The sequence below is a fragment of the Gavia stellata genome, chromosome 4 (genome assembly GCF_030936135.1).
Source record: "Gavia stellata isolate bGavSte3 chromosome 4, bGavSte3.hap2, whole genome shotgun sequence".
NCBI classification, from domain to species: Eukaryota; Metazoa; Chordata; class Aves; order Gaviiformes; family Gaviidae; genus Gavia; species Gavia stellata.
The window spans coordinates 8,624,332-8,644,322 of record NC_082597.1 but is presented as its reverse complement, the minus strand read 5'-3'; the positions used below and the strand labels follow the sequence as shown (position 1 = coordinate 8,644,322).

Below are 19,991 nucleotides of genomic sequence, written 5' to 3'. Positions count from 1 at the left end.
TCTACAAATCCAGGCAGGCATCCCTTGCTCTAGTTTCTGCCTCTGATTTTGAGGCTCTGCTGTGTCACTTTGAATGTTTTTACAAGATAACATCTGACACTCAGGGCTGAACTGTTGCCCCTTAGCTGCACATTAGGCTGAGATCCTCAAAGCCCGTAACTACATTTGCCTGCTCTGTCTCCTTATCACTCCCCTACCTAAATTGAAAAAAGCTGCCAGCTTGTATCAAAACAAATATATGATGACATACAGATTAGAACAGTGCCATACAGAATGGAGGATGCCAGGATCTGCATAAAAAACATACTTTATTAATAACACATAAATAAGCACATATAACCCTTACAACACATTTTTCAGGTAATACCACAAAACCATCTTACAGTAACTTCAGAAAAAAAAAAATCCCGCTCAAGAGGCCAGCGCAAATGGGCATCACCTTCATGGTTTCAGGCAACATCAAGACCATGCAGGATTTCAGTACACTTTTGTACAGTTTTTAGAGCGGATTTTCACCAGTCTAGCTCTTGCTTGGTCAATGCTATGCTGCTGAGCCACAGATACACTGGTTGAATGGGCATACGACCTGATTAGTCCAAGGAAAAATCTTTAGACTACGTAATACGCTTGTTGCTGAACCACAGCATGAGGATTTGCCCTTTGCATTTTTTAAAACAGGTGCTGATAATTCAATGCTCTGCTGTCTGGATGTCTTAATTAACATTCTGCACCACGCTTTCCACTCCAAACAGAATTGGTGGAAAATTAATGTTTTACCTCACTTTATTACAGTCCTGTAAGAATCATTAAAGACATCTCAGAGAGAGTCACCACTTGGGCAGAAAAGCCAACAAGAGACAAAAGTCAACTTCGAAAAATGTTGCCTTCCAAAAGAGACTATGACGCCACTTCAACAGTGATGATTTCACACTTTCCAGTATCTTGATCTGTGCAGGTAACGTGCAAGGACCCATCCCTAGATAAAAGAAAAAGGTATGTTTAGGACTATCTCAACACAACACTTAGCATGTTACTGGACATTCCAGAGAGTATAAACAATAGTCTTCATGCAGACGAAAGCAAGAAAGATGAGCATCAAAATATCCAGGAAAGAACATGCTTCAACATTGATGAAACTGATTTACGAAATTCAGTTTACTGAGTATTTAGATACGCACTTCTTGCTCTCCATTAAAGCATGTATCTTCTCTACATATGGTAGAACAGATTCAGGAATATGTTTAAATATTGTAACTAAGTTTATTTAGTACAGGTTTGTAAACAGAATATGCAGTAATATTATTCAAAATATTCATCTTGAGAACTCTGAGTAACAGCAACGAACAGATAAGAACGTTTTTCCAAAGTATGAGAACTTGACTTTTTAAAAGTAGAAGTCTTCAAATACCAAGGATCTCCTTCAAGGAGGAAAACCTTAATTTTCAAAATCCAAGAATTAGAGACAATATTGAATCCTACTTTATCTAGACATACAATAGTCACATAATATTTAGATAGAAATAGATGTGTTCTAGTGAACTTTCCCTAATCTTTTTAATCTAAATATTACTAAAACCCCCTTTAAAATAATGCAGGTTTTCTGCACTACACAGTTGCATATATAATCCCTAAGATGTTTTTCTTATCAATGCTAAGTGCAAATCTCTGTATGACTAACAAGGTATTTTCTGTGAAGTCTATTAATAGAGCATTAATACACCTGAGTTAACATAAGAAAATTAAGTATTTTGAACTCAAATAGCAAGCAGGGATTTAGTTTTTCAGCAACACCTAGACAACTTTCATACTATTTAGAAAAGCAGTATGAACTTCTGGACAGTCCTCAGAAGACAAACATACTTTGACTACTTAGAATTCCACCATGTGATATCTTTATAAACTATTTGGACTATTTCAGCTGACCCCAAGCACTCCTATTAAGGCTTAAGAAAGTCAGAGAAATTTCTTCAATATCATGTCATCCCCATTCCCCACCCTGCCATAAGATACTCCATATTTTCCCACAATAAATGGCTAATTCCGTAAAAAGTAGATTTATGAAGCCTGATTTCCTGTGGCATTGTTTCTCATGCTTAACAACCCTGCCTCTGAAAGGACAGAGCCACAGGTTTTCATCACAAATGCTGCATATGAGAAGTGCTTCATGGATTCCTTAGCAACTAACGAAGACATGTTCTACTTCAGTTTTTCCTCAGAGCGTGGGCATTCAACAGAACTACCTGACCCCTGTCAATGGGAAATTTGAGATCCTGACTGCTTTCAAGCATCGTTACAGCGATCAACAGTTCAAAAGTTGCTAGAAGTCATCTATACAATTGTGTTAAGTTTTATTTCTTTAGCTATCAAACAATGAAAGCACAGAAGGTACTGCATAAAAACCATATACGTACAGAATTTACTCCTGCTAGGACACAGCCTTATAAGCAATGAAATGCTGAAATTTCTCAACACAAAATTGAACATTCTGTAACAGGAGAAAAGACCACTTCTCAGAAGTGTGACACAGCAAATTAATGGCAGAACAACAAGTATTTTGGGTACCTTTTCATAGTGAGGACAGTCAGTATATCATGTAGGCCATCCTCCTTTTTATCTAAATCCTGGAGCACAATCTATTTAAGAAAAAAGATGTTAAGTTATAAACTTCTCTAAATCCTTGCACAGCAGTTTAATGGAAGTGACACACAAGCTAAGGTGTGCAATTCAATCTGTTTAGCACCTGTGCTGGTTTTGGCTGGGATAGAGTTAATTTTCTTCATAGTAGCTGGTATGGGGCTGTGTTTTGGATTTGTGCTGGAAACAGTGTTGATAAAGCAGGGATGTTTTAGTTACTGCTGAGCAGGGCTCACACAGAGTCAAGGCCTTTTCTGCTTCTCACCCCACCCCACCAGCGAGTAGGCTGGGGGTGCACAAGAAGTTGGGAGGGGACACAGCCGGGACAACTGACCCCAACTGACCAAAGGGATATTCCATACCATATGACATCATGCTCAGCATATAAAGCTGAGGGAATAAGGAAGTGGGGGATGTTTGGAGTGATGGCGTTTGTCTTCCCAAGTAACCGTTAGGCATGATGGAGCCCTGCTTTCCTGGAGATGGCTGAACCCCTGCCTGCCGATGGGAAGCAGTGAATGAATTCCTTGTTTTGCTTTGCTTGTGCTTTACTATTCAACTGTCTTTATCTCAACCCATGCGTTTTCTCACTTTTACCTTTCTGGTTCTCTCCCCCATCCCACTGGGAGTGGGGGGAGTGAGTGAGCAGCTGTGTGGTGCTTAGCTGCCGGCTGGGGTTAAACCACAACAGCATCTCATCCTAATAATTCAACATCAAAGCATGCCCTAGTGGACTTCATTCATCTGTAGGGCAAATCTATGCATTTTTAGCTATCTGCACTACTGTTTCAGTCATTTTGTTTCAGGATCTATCACTAGGATAGCTAGAGTACCTGCAACTCCCACAGACTACAGTAAGAGCTGAGCATGTTCCTTTACTTAGGATCAGGTCTCTGATTATTAGGTAACATCCTTTCCCTGTCCCCTTAAAGATCTTTGGGCAGGACTAAGGTGGAATAACAATTTTCTCAAGCATTTAATCCATTTCAGCCACATCTGCCCCCTCCCTGGTGCTGTAAGGGCACTGAAGCCACAGTAAGCACATCATCCCTGTTTCAAACAAGCTGCGTTCTCTCAATAGGTTGACTGCCAAGTAGTATCTTCATATCGGGTGAGGACTTAATCATAACATCTTAACACTGTGAAAAATCAAATGTGGTATTTAAGACCAAGATCCTGTCCTATCTAGGAAGATCAAAAAAGTAATCAACAATACATACACCAGCTACATCATTACCTCCAGCAGTTTTATTTCTAAAATGTCAGAGATCTGTGTACTACAGGGTTATGATCTCTCATCCCAGGTGAGCTTACTACAGTAGTGTCAAATGTCAAACACAGCCAGCCATTTAGAAATTAAAAAGGGAAACTTCAATTTCTTTAAGAGCTTCAATACTTCTTAACACATTTATAGAAGAATGCTTAAAGACCTTTTCCAAAGAGATGCATGTAATTCTAATTTTGTAACAAGAAGTTTTTGTAGGGGTAGGATTGGTTTTGGTGTAATTTTTTTATTTTTTCAGAGCCACTTGATTTCCAAGTGGTTGCCAGAAGATGAGCCAGTGGGGAAGACGACCGGCCTGGCTGAACAGAGAGCTTTGGATGGAACTCAGGAAAAGGAAGAGAGTTTATGACTTTTGGAAGAAGGAGCAGGCAACTCAGGAGGACTACAAGGATATTCTGAGGTTTTGCAGGGAGAAAATTAGAAGGGCCAAAGCCCAACTAGAACTTAACCTGGCGACTGCCATAAAAGACAACAAAAAATGTTTCTATAAATACATTAGCAACGAAAGGAGGGCTAAGGAGAATCTTCATCCCTTACTGGACACGAGGGGAAACATAGTAACAAAGGATGAGGAAAAGGCTGAGGTACTTCATGCCTTCTTTGCCTCAGTCTTTAATAGCAAGACCAGTTGTTCTCCAGGTACCCAGCCCCCTGAGCTGGAAGATAGGGACGGGGAGCAGAATGAAGCCCCCACAATCCAAGGGGAAACGGTTAGCAACCTGCTACACCACGTAAGACACCCACAAGTCTATGGGAACGGAGGGGATCCACCCAAGGGTGCTGAGGGAGCTGGCTGAAGTGCTCACCAAGCCACTTTCCACCATCTACCAGCCATCCTGGCTAACCGCGGAGGTCCCAGTGGACTGGAGGTGAGCAAATGTGACGCCCATCTTCAAGAAGGGCCAGAAGGAGGATCCGGGGAACTGCAGACCCGTCAGCCTCACCTTGGTGCTGGGGAGTATTATGGAGCAGATCATCTTGGTTGGTGCCATGTGGCACGTACGGGAAAACCAGTCAATCAGGCCCAGTCAGCATGGGTTTATGAAAGGAGGGTCCTGCCTGACTAACCTGATCTCCTTCTACAACAAGATGACCCACTTACTGGATGATGGAAAGGTTGTGAATATAGTCTACCCAGACTTTAGTAAAGCCTTTGACACCGTTTCCCACAGCATTCTCCTGGAGAAACTGACTGCTCATGGCTTGGACAGGCACACTCTTCGCTGGGTAAAAAACTGGCTGGATGGCCAGGCCCAAAGGGTTGTGGTGAATGGAGTGAAATCCAGTTGGTGGCCAGTCACAAGCGGTGTTCCCCAGGGCTCAGTACTGGGACCGGTCTTGTTTAATATCTTTATCGATGATCTGGATGAGGGGACTGAGTGCACCCTCAGTAAGTCTGTAGATGACACCAAGTTGGGCGGGAGTGTTGATCTGCTGGAGGGTAGGAAGGCTCTGCAGAGGGATCTGGACAGGCTGGATCGATGGGCCCAGGCCAATTGGATGAGGTTCAACAAGGTCAAGTGCCGGGGCCTGCACTTGGGTCACAACAACCCCATGCAACGCTACAGGCTTGGGGACGAGTGGCTGGAAAGCTCCCCCGCAGAAAAGGACCTGGGGGTGTTGGTCGACAGCCGGCTGAATATGAGCCAGCAGTGTGCCCAGGTGGCCAAGGCGGCCAACGGCATCCTGGCCTGTATCAGAAATAGTGTGGCCAGCAGGAGCAGGGAGGTGATCGTGCCCCTGTACTCGGCGCTGGTGAGGCCGCACCTCGAGTACTGTGTTCAGGTTTGGGCCCCTCACTACCAGAAGGACATTGAGGTGCTGGAGCGTGTCTAGAGAAGGGCGATGAAGCTGGTGAGGGGTCTGGAGCACAAGTCTGATGAGAAGCAGCTGAGGGAGCTGGGGTTGTTTAGCCTGGAGAAGAGGAGGCTGAGGGGAGACCTTACCGCTCTCTACAGCTACCTGAAAGGGGGTTGCAGAGAGGTGGGTCTCTTCTCCCAAGTGACAAGTGACAGGACAAGAGGAAATGGCCTCAAGTTGCACCAGGGAAGGTTTAGATTGGATATTAGGAAAAACTTCTTCACTGAAAGGGTTGTCAGACATTGGCACAGGCTGCCCGGGGAGGTGGTTTAAATCCCTGAAGGTTTTTAAAAGACGTGTGGACATGGTTTAGTAGTGGACTTAGTAGTGTTAGGTTTATGGTTGGACTTGATGATTTTAAAGGTCTTCCCCAACCTAAACAATTCTATGATTCTATATGAAAAGCGCATACGAATGTGTATATACTCACCTGCGCAAATTTACCCTCTTCATTCATGGGACTTTTCCCCAGTGACTCGTATAGCTCAAGATATACAGAAGTGGTGTTTCCAGGAGCATGCAGGGTGTGCTGCCTTCGAGCTGGTAGTGGTGTCCCTGATGGAAATAGCACTGTGAATTTGTCAGCCCCTGATTCGTCTACTCCCTTTAAAAAGAAAAAACAAAAGTTCATGCCTTTCTCTAAGTACTTTAGTGAGCTGGAAGTGTTACAACAGTGCTCCACGAGAAAAGAAATCCAAGATTCATTCTCTCTGCAACATGTACCATCACAGCAAGTAAAAATAAAATCTATATTCTCATAAACAAATGAAAAATTCCAGCTATTACAACATAGGAAAGACACAATCTGTCTCCCCTTAAAATAAAGCAGTTTTTCCTGTCAATAAACCTAAGTCACTGCTGATCTACAGCCAATCTGTGGAACTAATAATAAAAAAATACTATTTCTCTAACATCAATCATGCATAAGCAGTGCTGTATATTCATTGCAGCAGTAAAATTTTTTAAGTTAAATAATTTTAGCCTTACCTTAAGAAGAATATCTTTGGTGGAGCACTCAATAAAGAGTGCTTCTTCTTCTAACAAAGGATTTTCTTTCCCTAGCAGAATTCCTGCCTCTATGGCTGCACCAATGGGAATAACTTCATCTGGAGGAATTGAATTCAGTAATTCCACAGTTGGGAAAATGTCTTTGATCAGCTGCTGTAGCTTCGGGATTCGAGCAGACCCACCGCATAGAACTACCTGGAAAACATGCCTTAATGATTTCAAATCTTTCTTCTGACAGATAAAACAGACAGGTCACAACCTGCAATACAGAAATGCAAACTGTGCTGGGATATTTTATCATCCGTAGTTGTTAAAACAAAAATTGATGCCACCTTTGATTGACTTCTGTTGCTTTTGTATTTGAAATTAAAAGAAACAGCAAGTTTGAAATGGTGTCTTGAAAAGTGTTTCTTATGGTAAGCATCAGCTAGATGAAGTAACATTTTAAAAAAATGAGGAATTAATCATAAAATAATGCCAGGTTGGAAGGGACCTCCAGAGGTCATCTAATCCAACCTCATGCCCAGAACAGCTCCAGTTACAACAGGCTGCCCAGGGCCTTATCTCCATGGATATAGATTCCATAGACTCTGTGGGCCCTTGTTTCAGTGTCTGACCACTCTCACACTACAAATTATTTTCCTTGGTATCTAAAATTTCCCCATGTTGTAACTTGTGCTGCTTGCCACTCACCCTTCCATCATGCACCTATAGGAAGGACTAAGTCAGGGTTTATCTCACGTATGTCTTCCTATTAGGTAACTGTAGGCACCACTAGTCTCTTGTGAGCCTTCTCGTCTTACAGGTGAGCAAACCCAGATGGGCTCTAGTAGGTCAGTACCTTTTGTCTCCTGTGAAGCCCCAAAATGATGAGATTGTACCTGGATGCTCTGTCCAAGTGCCAAAGAGCATAACAAACGCTTTCCTACACCCATGGCTACACCCTTGCTATTACAAGCCCAGCATACAACTGGCCTTCCTTGCTGCAGAGGCACGCTGCTGACTGCTATTAAACTTACTGTCTATTAGAATCTTTTCCTGCAAAGCTGCTTTCTAGCAACTGCTAGCCTGTCCTGCTGCCTGAGATTATTCCATACCAGACTCTGCATTTGCCTTTGTTGGTCTTTGTGATGTTCTTCTCCATACATTTTTCTTGCCTTTTTTAACCCCTCTGAATAGCAGCCTTGACCTACAGTGGTATTGATTGCTCCCCTCATTTTGGTACTGCCTGCAAACTTGCTGAGAGTACATGCTACCCCATCATCTGTGTTATTAATAGAGACGTTAAATGGTATTAGCCCCAGAATCAAATCCTGAGGGATGTTATCAACAACCAGCTATCACTTACTGATCTTGTGCAAGAAAAAACCCTTAAAAGCCTTCTCTTATTACAGTAACTTTGTTGAGATCAACCAGACTGGGAAATAAAGCTAATTCCCACTTTTCTTCATGTAAAACATAAGGGGTGTAAATTAGGTTCATTTATTTTTACATTTAAAGTGCTCCCCCCCGCCCCCAAGCATTAAGGCCTGAGAGCACAACATATTGGGCACTTAAAAAATACTCTCACCAGAAAACAAAAGACATTCTCAGAATCACAGAATCACTAAGGTTGGAAAAGACCTGTAAGATCATCAAGTCCAACCATCAACCCAACACCACCATGCCCACTAAACCATGTCCCACAATGCCACATTCACACGTTCCTTGAACACCTCCAGGGATGGTGACTTCATCACCTCCCTGGGCAGCCTGGTCCAATGCTTCATCACTCTCTCAGTAAAGAGATTTTTCCTAATATCCAGCCTGAACCTCCCCTGGTGCAACTTGAGGCCATTTCCTCTTGCCCTGTCACTAGTCACTTGGGAGAAGAGACCAACACCCACCTCTCTGCAACCCCCTTTCAGGTAGTTGTAGAGAGCGATAAGGTCTCCCCTCAACCTCCTCTTCTCCAGACTGAACAACCCCAGCTCCCTCAGCCGCTCCTCATCACACTTGTGCTCCAGACCCCTCACCAGCTTCGTCGCCCTTCTCTGGACACACTCCAGCACCTCTATGTCCTTCTTGTAGTGAGGGGCCCAAAAATGAATGCAGCATTCGAGGTGCAGCCTCACCAGCGCTGAGTACAGGGGCACGATCACCTCCCTACTCCTGCTGGCCACACTGTTTCTGATACAGGCCAGGATGCCGTTGGCCTTCTTGGCCACCTGGGCACACTGCTGGCTCATATTCAGCCGGCTGTCAATCAACATCCCCAGGTCCTTTTCTGCTGGGGAGCTTTCCAGACACTGGAACAATGGCCTAGGATACTTCATTATCTTACCAGTGAAACTCAGATGTGACACAGCGAACACTAACAAAGAGTCTGAAATAGCATCAAGTATCACTAAAAGCGCCAGCTAACTTTTGCTGCAGAATTTATGTGCCAATTCCTCCAGCAATAAATGCAATGCCATTTGCCACACACAGGGGCACAGGGGTTGAGATGAAGTTACTCTCTCATACCAAAGCAAAAAAGACATTTGACTGAAACTAGTAATGTTTCCTACTTTACTCACCATCTTCGGTATTAAAGCACTCTATGGTTTGTCATCTAATGTGTTCCTAAGTTTTTTAAGCTGACAAGGAAGAACACAGGCACCAAGCAGACACTAAGCAAGTTGTTCAACTCAAAAAGACAAATAAAGTTGAAACTCGGGCTTTCTTCAGAAGTGTCAGCAAACCCCATCCAAAGCTCAGTGAAGGCAGAAGAAAGTCTATGTACTAAACTTAAAGAAGGTAATCCTCAGCTTTACCAAGAGTTACACCAAACAGAGACAAATCCTCTACCATTTACTCAATAAGCAGCAGTGAAAACACAGTGTTGACTGACTACCTTATACTTAACTTCCAGTAACCGAAATCAAAGCAAAGATAGACTCAAGATCTTGAGAACTATGTACTTTGTTGGATCTGAGCCAAAAATGCTTAAACACTTCATGAAATAATCTCAGTCTGCAAAGAAAACAGGCCCCATAAATATTCTTCTTGTGGAGTTATAAAGCATACTACAGACAAATGATTTCTATTATTACCTTATTAATGTCATCTGCTGTAAATCCAACTTGCTGCAAGAGCTTTTTAATTGCTTCTACACATTTACTAAAAAGGGAAGAACAGATAAGTTCAAACCTGGCCCTAGAAGAAAATAAAATTAAAAAAAAATATTCAAGAAGTGTCATCTCATCCATTAGAGACAGATACCTGAAATGCAAGAACAATAATTTTTAGAATATACTTTGGTTCTCTAGCTATACCTGGTACTAAGTGATTTTTCTTTTTAAAAACATCTTATTTCCCAATTATTAACCTCAAATAAGTTTTTTGCTGTTGTTGTGGAAATATCTGTGATATTGATTCCATCATTAACACCTACATGGAATGCACTTTCATTCTTCTTCAGCGTACTCTAGAGAAAAAAACACTATTGTTGTCTTGACAAAACCCAGTATTATCGTCTTGACTCGTATGTGAAAAAAAGAAGGAAAAATCCTGGAACTGCATCATCTTTAAAACGGAGACACAAAGACTCAAATGCACCTCTTGAATTTTCAGAGGCAAGTCAAGCTGTCCTGATTTGCAGGCAGGGAGTAGATACTTAAGCAAATTGAAAAACAAACTTGTGCTTGCTTGGGACTCTTTCAAGCAAGGAAGTTTTACCCTGTTTGAATACTGCAAGTCACATTCGGCATCACTAGTCCACAGGACTAGCATGCTTACTCAAAACTGAGCCAAACAAGTTACACAGTATTGCTTCTCGCACTTGTGAACATACTGTGCCTTATTTTACCAGATCCAACTGCTGCAGCAGTGGATGCACAGTTCTGGAATTGGAAAGTCTATTTCATTTTGCTAAAGCTGCTGCTGACTGGAAGAGAAATCAAAATTAGCTAAACATCTCAGTAAGAGATCATGCCACAAGAGAAAAGACAAGAGTAGGACACAGCAGTATGAACAAAAAGACAGAAAACATCTTTCTACTCCAGCTGTCACATAGAGGCAACATCAAAACTTCCATGACTCCTGTCATTCTGGAGCTCATTTAGATGAAAAAAGAGTCCAGAAGTCTTCTTTCCTTTAAGGAAAAAGCAACAACAAAAACAGTAATGGGGGGAACCGCCTCCCACCTTGAGTAATTACAGTATCTATTCCCCTTTCATCAATAACCAGACTCCAACGACGGGGTCTCCCTGCGCCTTTTCGCACTTTGTTTTCTAACCGTTAGGGCAACATTGTTAGCGCTACTACCCTAAATACTACAGATCGCATCGTAACAGAACCATCAATATGAAACAAAGCAAGTTGGTCTTCAATCTTACTTCTGTTTCTAAAATCAATGCCACCAAAAATCAAAGCTTTTTGAACATCCTAAATACCAACTAGAAAGATTTCAAGCATAGTTTTATATAAAAGCAGTAGCTTCAAGACTTGTTTTACCTGGACACATTACAATCAAAATCCAATCCATCATACAACGAATCTACAAAACAGTTTGCACTTCCCAGGCTTGATAACGAGTGCTTTGCAACATCAGCGCTGTTCATTAACTTCATCATGGCTCTGGGATTTCCTCTAATATCATGTTTACAAGACCTACATTTTAAAAAAAGAAGGTATCAGTTTAGAAAGGCAGGCATTTGAGTGATAATGCTAACTTTCTGAAAGAAAAAACAGGTTAAAGCTATTGAACTTTTTTCTGTAGACATTTTAGTATTATCTACAACACCACTACTGAAAGCTCACAAAGAATAAAAGTGTCTATTTCATTTTTAACTAAAGAACACTGTGCAGAGCCACCCTGAACTCAGGCGTTAGTGTTTATCACACAGATTTAACACAGTTTCTTAGCTGAACAAACGCTGTGACTGCAAGAAACAGCAAGAAAAGGCCTGCAAGTTAATGAATTTTAACCACATATTAAGAAGAAATAGAACACCGAACATTAGATATGTCAACAGAATAGTATGTTTCATCCAAAAAGTCTCCTCCTGTGATAGTACACAACTGACCACCTCAAGATCACTAGAGTCAATGCTATTGCATTTGTTCATTTTTATTAATCACAGGATGATGTGCCATACAGACTTCAGTCTGATGACCCAAGCCCCGCCACGGTCCTTCATGCCAACAAGAAAAGACAAACAAAACTCACACAGGTGAACTCCCTGCCACCCCAAAAGCTTGTGACTGAAAGGATGCAAGCAGCCTGTAGCTACATGTCGCCACGTACATCACTCAAAACACAGAACAATTCATAGCTGAGCCCTTATAGTTCAACACTGACTTCAGGCAACATCTACCCCAAACCAAGTATTTCCCAACCTTCCTCTTTGGCCCCCAACGACTGACTGTTCCTTTAATATTTTTATTTGAGCCATTTCACTCACAGTCTGCTAGATCTGACAACCTAATATGAATTTTTGTTTTTTTTTTAAAGCAAGCATCAGATAGCAAAGTTCCTAACAGCAACATGCTTGAAATTCAAAACTGACCTCTGAAATTCAGAAGCTAAGTGTTGTGCTAGAGCTTCTGTGAAGCAAACTCCACCAATGCTATCGTCTGTGTTTGTAGCAAGCACACGATATATTCCACTGTTTACTTCTATGACTGTGATAGAAAGCGATGTTCCTCCAAGTTTATAAACCAACACATTGCTGCCATGGTTAAAAAAGAAAAAAGAAAGAAAGTAGTATTAATAAGCCATCTAAAATTATGTTTACTTTGACACACTTTCTAAAAAGATGACCACCATATAACGTATTGCAGGTTTTAAACAGTCTTGTCAAGAGAATTTGATTTGGAGTGTTTCTATTTAATGCATCTTAGTACCACTTGACAATGTTCCCTAAAGAACATTAGTCTATTTCATACAGTGAGAGTAGCCAACATTTTTCCCACAAGAGAACTGAACATCACATTCAAGTTTATAGGCAAGAATTATAGGAGAAGGGTAAAAAAATTATCAACCAAGAAGAAAAAAAGACATCTGTTTGCACTGACAGCAGTCTTTGCTATTTTGAAAATCCTGTGAATTATTTGAATATTCGTAACAGAAACCCAATGCACCTACTGAACCCAGGAACCCAGCTTTAGTTCTTCTACTGTATGTAAAATGACCCCATCTCCCACAATTAAAAACCAGCTATGCCAAAATCTGTTTAAGATGGGATGCATTTTTCTTCAAGCCAATCAGCTTATTAAAGAGCAAGACAGAATCTGGGGACAAATCTTTAAAGACAGTTCTAAAAACATAAAAAACAGAACAAAGGGTTTTAAAACACTACAGATTTACAACTTCTAAATTGTTATTGGCTTTACTGAGAGAAAGAAGAACAAGCCTCAAATCATTAATTTTGTATTGACTGCTAAGGCAACACAGCATTCCTTCATTTAAGATTTCTCAAGATTCAAGTACAGCAGGTTAAATTTAAGAAGTAAAATATTAGGATTTTACCTTTTCCCAGTGGGTGAATCTTGGCCAATTCCATAAGCCAGGAGAGCTGCAGACGGTTCATGAATTAATCTCATAACATTAAATCCAGCAGCTGCAGCTGCTTCCCTGTGATAAGGCATAACAGCATTTCATTTTACTTTAATGATTTCACTATAGTCACGCACGCTATTAAGATTTCATCTGAACTACATATGTCACCAACTCAGAACTTTGTTACAGTGTGGTATTAACAAAGCAAAGTGACTGGAAAAGAAAGGTATCAAGAAGTTCAGTTGCTACTGTGTTCTTCGGGTACTTGGACCTGCTGTGTGCTTACTGTCAAAGAAACACTAGTATATCAGTCTACACATCCCATAAAAAACAGCAAAACCCCCTACAACTACAAGATGAAAAATCCCACCCTCAATCAAACTTGGTAACTTATCTTCAGGTGTGGTATTAAAAGTTCTTGGTACATTATTTCAACAGGTATCATGCTAGGAAAATTGCTTTTACTTCCAAATCAAGTTACCGCATCTCACTTCTAACGTTTTCTTTAAATGTTTTCTTGAAACTTCAGTAACCCTGGGACTGCCCCACAAGTAATTTCCCCCACTTTGAAGTTATTTTGAAACTCGTATGCCAAAGCAACAGAATGTTTGATTATACACACTGCAAATACCCAGCTCACCAACTTTAAGTGTGCTTTAAGCATTGCATGACAGTTCAACATAAGGGCTTCTACATACCAGAAAGTAGAAATGGATGCTGCCAATTATGCACAGCTTTAAGTCTATATATGTTTTCATATGGAAGAACTTTTACAGCTACACTTACAAGTAGAAAACTGGTGTGTATTCTGTATCTGATCTCCGATAAAACAGTCCTCAGTAAAGTCATGTAATGCCATTTGGGTCGGTGAATATTGTTGTATGAAGGGATGGGGAATTATGGAAGAGGGCTGAGAAACTATTTGCATTTCACATCTTCCCAATTCAAATAGCATTCCAATGTCCTGACTGATTGTCGCAAGCTGAAGTCCAGCAGGAGAATTCCCATTGCTGATCTGCCAGGCGGTCTGCTTTAGGCATGTTAAATAACAGAAAAATCTTAATCCTCTTACCCAAGGGCATTTTTCTGATTCTCTCCAAAATCAAATGGTACAGTGATAACAACGTCATTTACATCTGAACCCAATGCAGACTGAGCAGTTTCTGTTTATAAACATAGGCAGAACATGTTGATTAAAAGCAAAAAAGCCAATACACCACATCTTAAAAATATGAGGACAGCTTAAAAAACTAAAATGTTAGGATTTTACTTATTATTTACCTTTCATTTTACTGAAAATTAGTTTTGCCACATCTTCTGGGTTAATAAATTTATTATCTATTTCATATTGAAGTTTTCCGTTCTTCTCAATTATCTGTAAGCAAAACAACATACCTTTGTTAGATACGTAATTTGGTTATTAACAAAAAGTAATGTTTAATTTAGTTTCTGTTCAAAGTAAAAACAATTGAACTGTATAAATACTTTCTGTATTAGTTACAAGAGGATAAATGCTTCCAAGATGCTTATCAAAGATCATCAAAAAACTTGTATTATCCAACAGACATGACAGTGACATTCATATGGGCTTAAAGACTCCAGACTTTCTTTTTCTATTAAGAAGTTTTCCTTAGTACAAAAGCAACGTTTAGAACAAAAGTACTTGCCTGCTTACAAAAAAAGATAACACCTATTTACATAAGCCTGTCAATACGAACAGTCAAAAACCAGAGAAAAACTCGTTCCTCCTTTATGAATGTATTTTCCAGGATAATTTTTCTCTTGTTTTGCAAAAAGGTTTCTAGTAACAAGCACGATATTATTCAAATTAAATACTGAGATTAAATCAAGTGGTTAAGCATTTTTATCACAAGGTGCTGTACCCTGAGCATCTTCTACCAGCGCTAAGAAACACCACAACGCTATTACCCAAATGTATTAAGAAACATCCCTTTTGAGAATGGCCAAGAGATATATAATTTTTCTGTTGGACTATATTACGATGGCTGATCTCAGAACACAGTGAAGTTCTCTACTTTTTATAAAAAGAGAAACATTCTATACAACAGCAAATGGACCTCATATAATGAGAGCTGATCACTACAGAACAAACATGGTGTGGCACAAACCATGCCAAGAACAACAGTATAAAATGATACAAGTTATTCTGAGAAAAACAGAAAAAAATAGATCATACGCACTGAACATCTGCTTTCTGCAATATATTTCTCCGCCTGTGGGTCACCAGAGCTGTCCAGACAAATTCAAAATAAAATAAATTATATGCTCAAGGGTAATTGCACAAATTCATCTTGCTGGTATTTCTTATAATGTCTACAGCATATGAAGCTATACTGCAACCAAAATCCCTGTTTCCACTCTATGGATACATTTATACAGGAGAACAAACAACAGTTCTGCCTGCTGGTATCTTTCAATCCCCTTTCCCCAAACTAATGATAGAGAAAATACCTACTAGTTAGTGAAAAGGGAAAACAAAACTCAACACATTGTTTTAACCTGCTATCCCCAATAATCATTATAAAAGATTTTAGTGGCACTTTTGTTGCATTGACTGAAATAACATGACAGCAAGAAGCTAACTACCCGTAATCCTCTACTATGTAAAGTTACGCATCTGAAAAGTGCTGAGGAATACATCAGAATGGACATAATCTTGTCAACTCCCTTCAGTGAGAGAGCTGTAACACACAGCTAGGTTATCACTGAAAAGTTTTGTCACATCTCTGATGTTAGACCTAAACCAACAAGTTTACTTCCAGCACCACTGTAACTGCCAGCACAAATCGCCACAGCTCCACTAAGTGAAGAATCACAACAGGCATTATGTCAATGTGTTTCACTATTGTAATAAAAAGCAATACAAAGCTTCATGCAACTAAAATCACAGTGGATTTTAGCCACAGGAAAACATCCAGGTAACAGGAAAATGTTTTAGTTAAGAAACTAAAGTATGTATCAAAAGCATGTATGCAACTTGTTACCAAATTTCACAATTTGATTTCGCAGACAAATTCAGACATAAAATACTAAGCATCTCTTTACTCCTGGAATGAAATGTAGAACAAGAAGTTAATAATTTAATGAATTTTTAAGATCTGACATACCCTCCTGTCAGCGCCAGGTTAACTTAAGTACTATCACACTAGATTAAAATGCCTTCAATATTAGCGTTGAGACTACGTTTCACAGACCAGCTTTAATGGGGAAAACTGAACTTCTCACCTTCCCTTTCACACCTATTCTCTTACCTTCGCCCAAGGATCTGCTTTACTTTCACTACAGTGTTTGAAATATTTCTTATTCTACTTTGCTTTGCAGCTAAGCCAACAACCTGAATGAAAAATAAAGAAAAAAGAAAAGTGAGCAACAGGCAGAGCTCCCCTCCTCTCCAAACCCCCACCACAGAAGGGAAGCCTCACCTCCTCGCTTTCCGAGAAAGCAACCACCGCAGGAGTGACCCTGTCCCCGGCGTCGTTGGCGACCACGTCGGCGCGGCCATCCTGCGGACAGAGACACCACCCGTGAGCCGCCCCTCAGCACACCGCGCCCCGTCAGGGCTTTACTCGCTGCGTGACCCCACAGCGCCGTGAGGGAACGGAGATGACCGCGGCCCACCCTCTCCTCCCGGCAAGGACTCCCGGGCAGCCACGACGCCTCCAGTCCGCCCCGAACACAGCAGGCGGAGCAGCCCCGCGGCCCCTCACCTTATAGACGGCGGCGCAGGCACAGGTAGCACCCAGGTGGACACCGATGGCCGCCATGAAACCCCAACGCTCCACGCGCGCCCGCCACCCCACAATGCACCACGCGCCCCGCTCTCCCAACCAATCCCGCTCCGCTCTTCTCCCCGGCCGCCAATCAAAGCTCGCGCCGCGCTCTCCGGCAAACCAATCGCGGAGAGGCGCACTTGGGTGTGCCGTCATCGGTGGAGCAGCCAATGAGAAAAATTGAGAGAGGACCGTCATCAAGCATGGCAACGGAACGGAGCCGGTGCGCGAGGCGCGGGCGGTGTGGCGGTACGCGGCCGCTGAGGGGCGTTCGTGAGGCGGAGCGCTGGGCCTGCGCGGGCTCCGGTTTGTTTAACGCCGGGAGGCCCAACCGCTGAGGAAAGAGAGATTAACACGGAGAGAGGCGAACGGAGCTTTTTCATGCGTGTGGTGGGGCGTGCGTGTTTTATGTGGGTGGCTTCTCTCATGGTTTAATTGCGGGCAATGAGCACATGGAGGCGGTGTAAATATTGTTTTATCCAAGTGCTGTAGTTATTAGCGAAGCAGTCAAGCTGAAGCGCCGATTTTGCATAATCTAACCAGGCGTAACCCATGTCTGGAAGTAAAGCTGAGTGTCTCGTTGCGTTGTGCTTCTGTTGGAGAAATCCATCTTGGCCTTACCAGGGGGGAAAAAAAAAAAAAGGCGATTTCTAATCAATCCTGGGGGAATTTAACATCATTCACACAGAATTCACGTCATCACGGCCAGAGCCGCCGTCGTGCTGAAGGCTCCTCAGATTTCATATGGCCCTGTAATGGGCACAGCAAAGTTCTCTGTGTGCTTTAACGGGGAGCAGGTCACCTCGTGTGTGTGGCCTCTCCCTGTGAAGATGACAGCGCTTCTGCAGGTTTGGGTGCTTTGGGTGCCTCTCATTTCCCTAGGATGTCTGAATGGCGTGCAGTACCGTCTCACTGCATCATTCAGAAGTACAGATTGTCCTTCTCTTTGCTTTATATGTGATCTGCTGAAGGGTTAAAGGAATGAATTAAGATCACATAGAGGTTAAAGGAGCTATCTGGAGTCGCAAAGGGATTTTGTGTCCCAAAACTGATCCTGGGCTTCCTAAATCACTGGAATATCTTCCTCTCAGCAACCAAGCTTGCTGAAGTCTGACCAAAGGCGGGAGCTCAGATTGGCGGCAGTCTGTCCTCAGGAGGTGATCGCAGTGTTGATAAAGGCAAAACTTGTACAACTGAAAACAATGCCTTTGAAGTGTGTCCATACTGTAGCTTCTTTCTGCCTCCTCTTGTAAACGGAGGAATGAAAAGAGAAGGGTAGAGGTGAGCAAGAGAGACCTGTGGGGACTGGAGAAAAGTGTTGTAGAAGAAAGCTATGATAGAAGTGATGCTTTTGTCAAAAGGTAAAGATGGAGGCAGTCTGAGAAGAGACACTGAAGATAGGAGGGTAAAGAAGAACAGAACCCCCTAGTACAGAAACCAAGAATATTTTTCCTGTGCTGTCCCCCAAATCCTAATACCAGTTGCACCATTTTATGGCAATACACTGGTAATTAGAACCTAAACCGGTACGCGTAATCTGTGCATCAAAAGTGCTTGTGGCCACATTGCTAACATCTCCTGCACAACTAAGCACATCCATGTTTATTTTCCAGGTGTTGTTATGCCATGGACAAGTTGGGATGGACACACAGGAGTTCTGCTTATCTTTTAACTAAAGCAGTTAATATTCCTTCCCAGTGTAAGCAAACATACGCAGAAGCAGGCAAGAGGTGCCTTGGCGGGGGTTTGCGGCAGCCAGTAGTGTTTGTTGAGGAGTGAAAAGACCTGCCTCTCCGTGCCCTTCCCATCTTTTTCAGTGGCGTCCTTAGTTAATGGGAAGCTCTGAGGTTGCGCTGAGCTTGAGTGAGCTGAGAGATGAGGTGAACAACCCACTTCTAAATATAAGAGGGAGAGGCTGCCCTACTTGCTATGGCAATTCTGTAAGTAAGTGGAAGCCTTAAAATGTTGTGGCTCATTAAAGGTGGGGTTGAGGAGGCAACCGGCTCGTTCGAGCAGCAGTCTAGTTTCAGGATGCAAGAGAAGTTAATCTTTCACACCTCCAGGAGAGCTATCCCTCTGAGTCAGAAGGAAGAGAAAAATCCAGCCCCAGTCTGACTGAAGTCCTGCACATCTCCAGGTACCTACATCAAACAAACAAGCCCACCACACTCCCCCTGCAACAAACTCACCTCTGATTTAGCCAGGTGCTCTGCTGAGACCTCCTAATATTATTTCCCAGCTGAGAAACCAGTGGCACAAACCTTCACAGTATCAGAGCTGCCCCTTCTCTCTCAGACTGTGGCACATCTCTCAGCCATCCAAAAACCAGACCAGCCACTGTCAGACCAGCTGTTAGCACAGTACGATGCCCAAGCTCCTTCTCTGAGAGTTCACAGGCAGCCTGAGAGGCTTGAATGCAAAAAAAGGATCCCCCGGCACTGTCCAAAGCAGGCTGACTGCAGGAATATCACAGAGATTACAGCAAAAAGGCTGTAACATCTGCTGAGTTATTTAAAGTGGAAGCAAGCGTCTCTATTGAACAACAGACTGTTTTGCGGCTGGTAGTAGTATATACTCTAAATAATGTCCCTTGGGGTGAGGAAAGAAGGATGAGAGAACTTATTTTAATTATCTTTTGCGTGTTCTGACTTAATTCTCAGGAAATTAAGCTCCAAGGAGGCTAGAGATGGCAGCTGCAAGACCATTGCCTGTCATCATCTCCAGGCTGGAGATGTGAACAGGGCCAGTGGAGTCGATTCTCAGGAGAGCTGCAGGAGAGCCCAGTTGTGGAGGGGCCTGGGTAGTGGCCCTCCAGGTGGCACTTCCCCCCTGGCTTTGAAAACAGCCTCTTCCCCAAGACAGCGGCGTGAGACTGTACAGTCCTACTGGA

At 42.2% G+C, this 19,991-nt stretch overlaps 1 protein-coding gene across 1 annotated transcript; it reads right to left on the bottom strand.

The window, feature by feature from the left end:
* Positions 1–312: 312 nt before the first annotated feature.
* HSPA14 (heat shock protein family A (Hsp70) member 14) lies at positions 313–17,095 on the bottom strand. The gene is made up of 14 exons (XM_059816743.1): positions 17,039–17,095; positions 16,754–16,834; positions 16,583–16,665; positions 15,512–15,560; positions 14,592–14,685; positions 14,383–14,473; positions 13,281–13,385; positions 12,319–12,480; positions 11,264–11,419; positions 9,862–9,964; positions 6,767–6,982; positions 6,210–6,383; positions 2,563–2,633; positions 313–976 (listed from the first exon to the last, which is right to left on the bottom strand). The coding sequence occupies exons 1-14, from the start codon at positions 17,093–17,095 to the stop codon at positions 898–900; spliced, it is 1,521 nt and encodes a 506-aa protein (XP_059672726.1). The 3' UTR covers positions 313–897.
* Between the last annotated feature and the right edge of the window lie 2,896 nt (positions 17,096–19,991).

Bases quoted from the DNA above. Each gene is read 5' to 3' on its own strand.
- HSPA14 (XM_059816743.1), bottom strand. From the start codon at position 17,095: ATGGCGGCCATCGGTGTCCACCTGGGTGCTACCTGTGCCTGCGCCGCC. The intron at 16,666-16,753 runs GTGAGGCTTCCC...TTTTTCATTCAG, and splicing joins CTTTCTCGGAAAGCGAGGAG to GTTGTTGGCTTAGCTGCAAA. The intron at 14,474-14,591 runs GTAAATAATAAG...GTTTATAAACAG, and splicing joins AATTTTCAGTAAAATGAAAG to AAACTGCTCAGTCTGCATTG.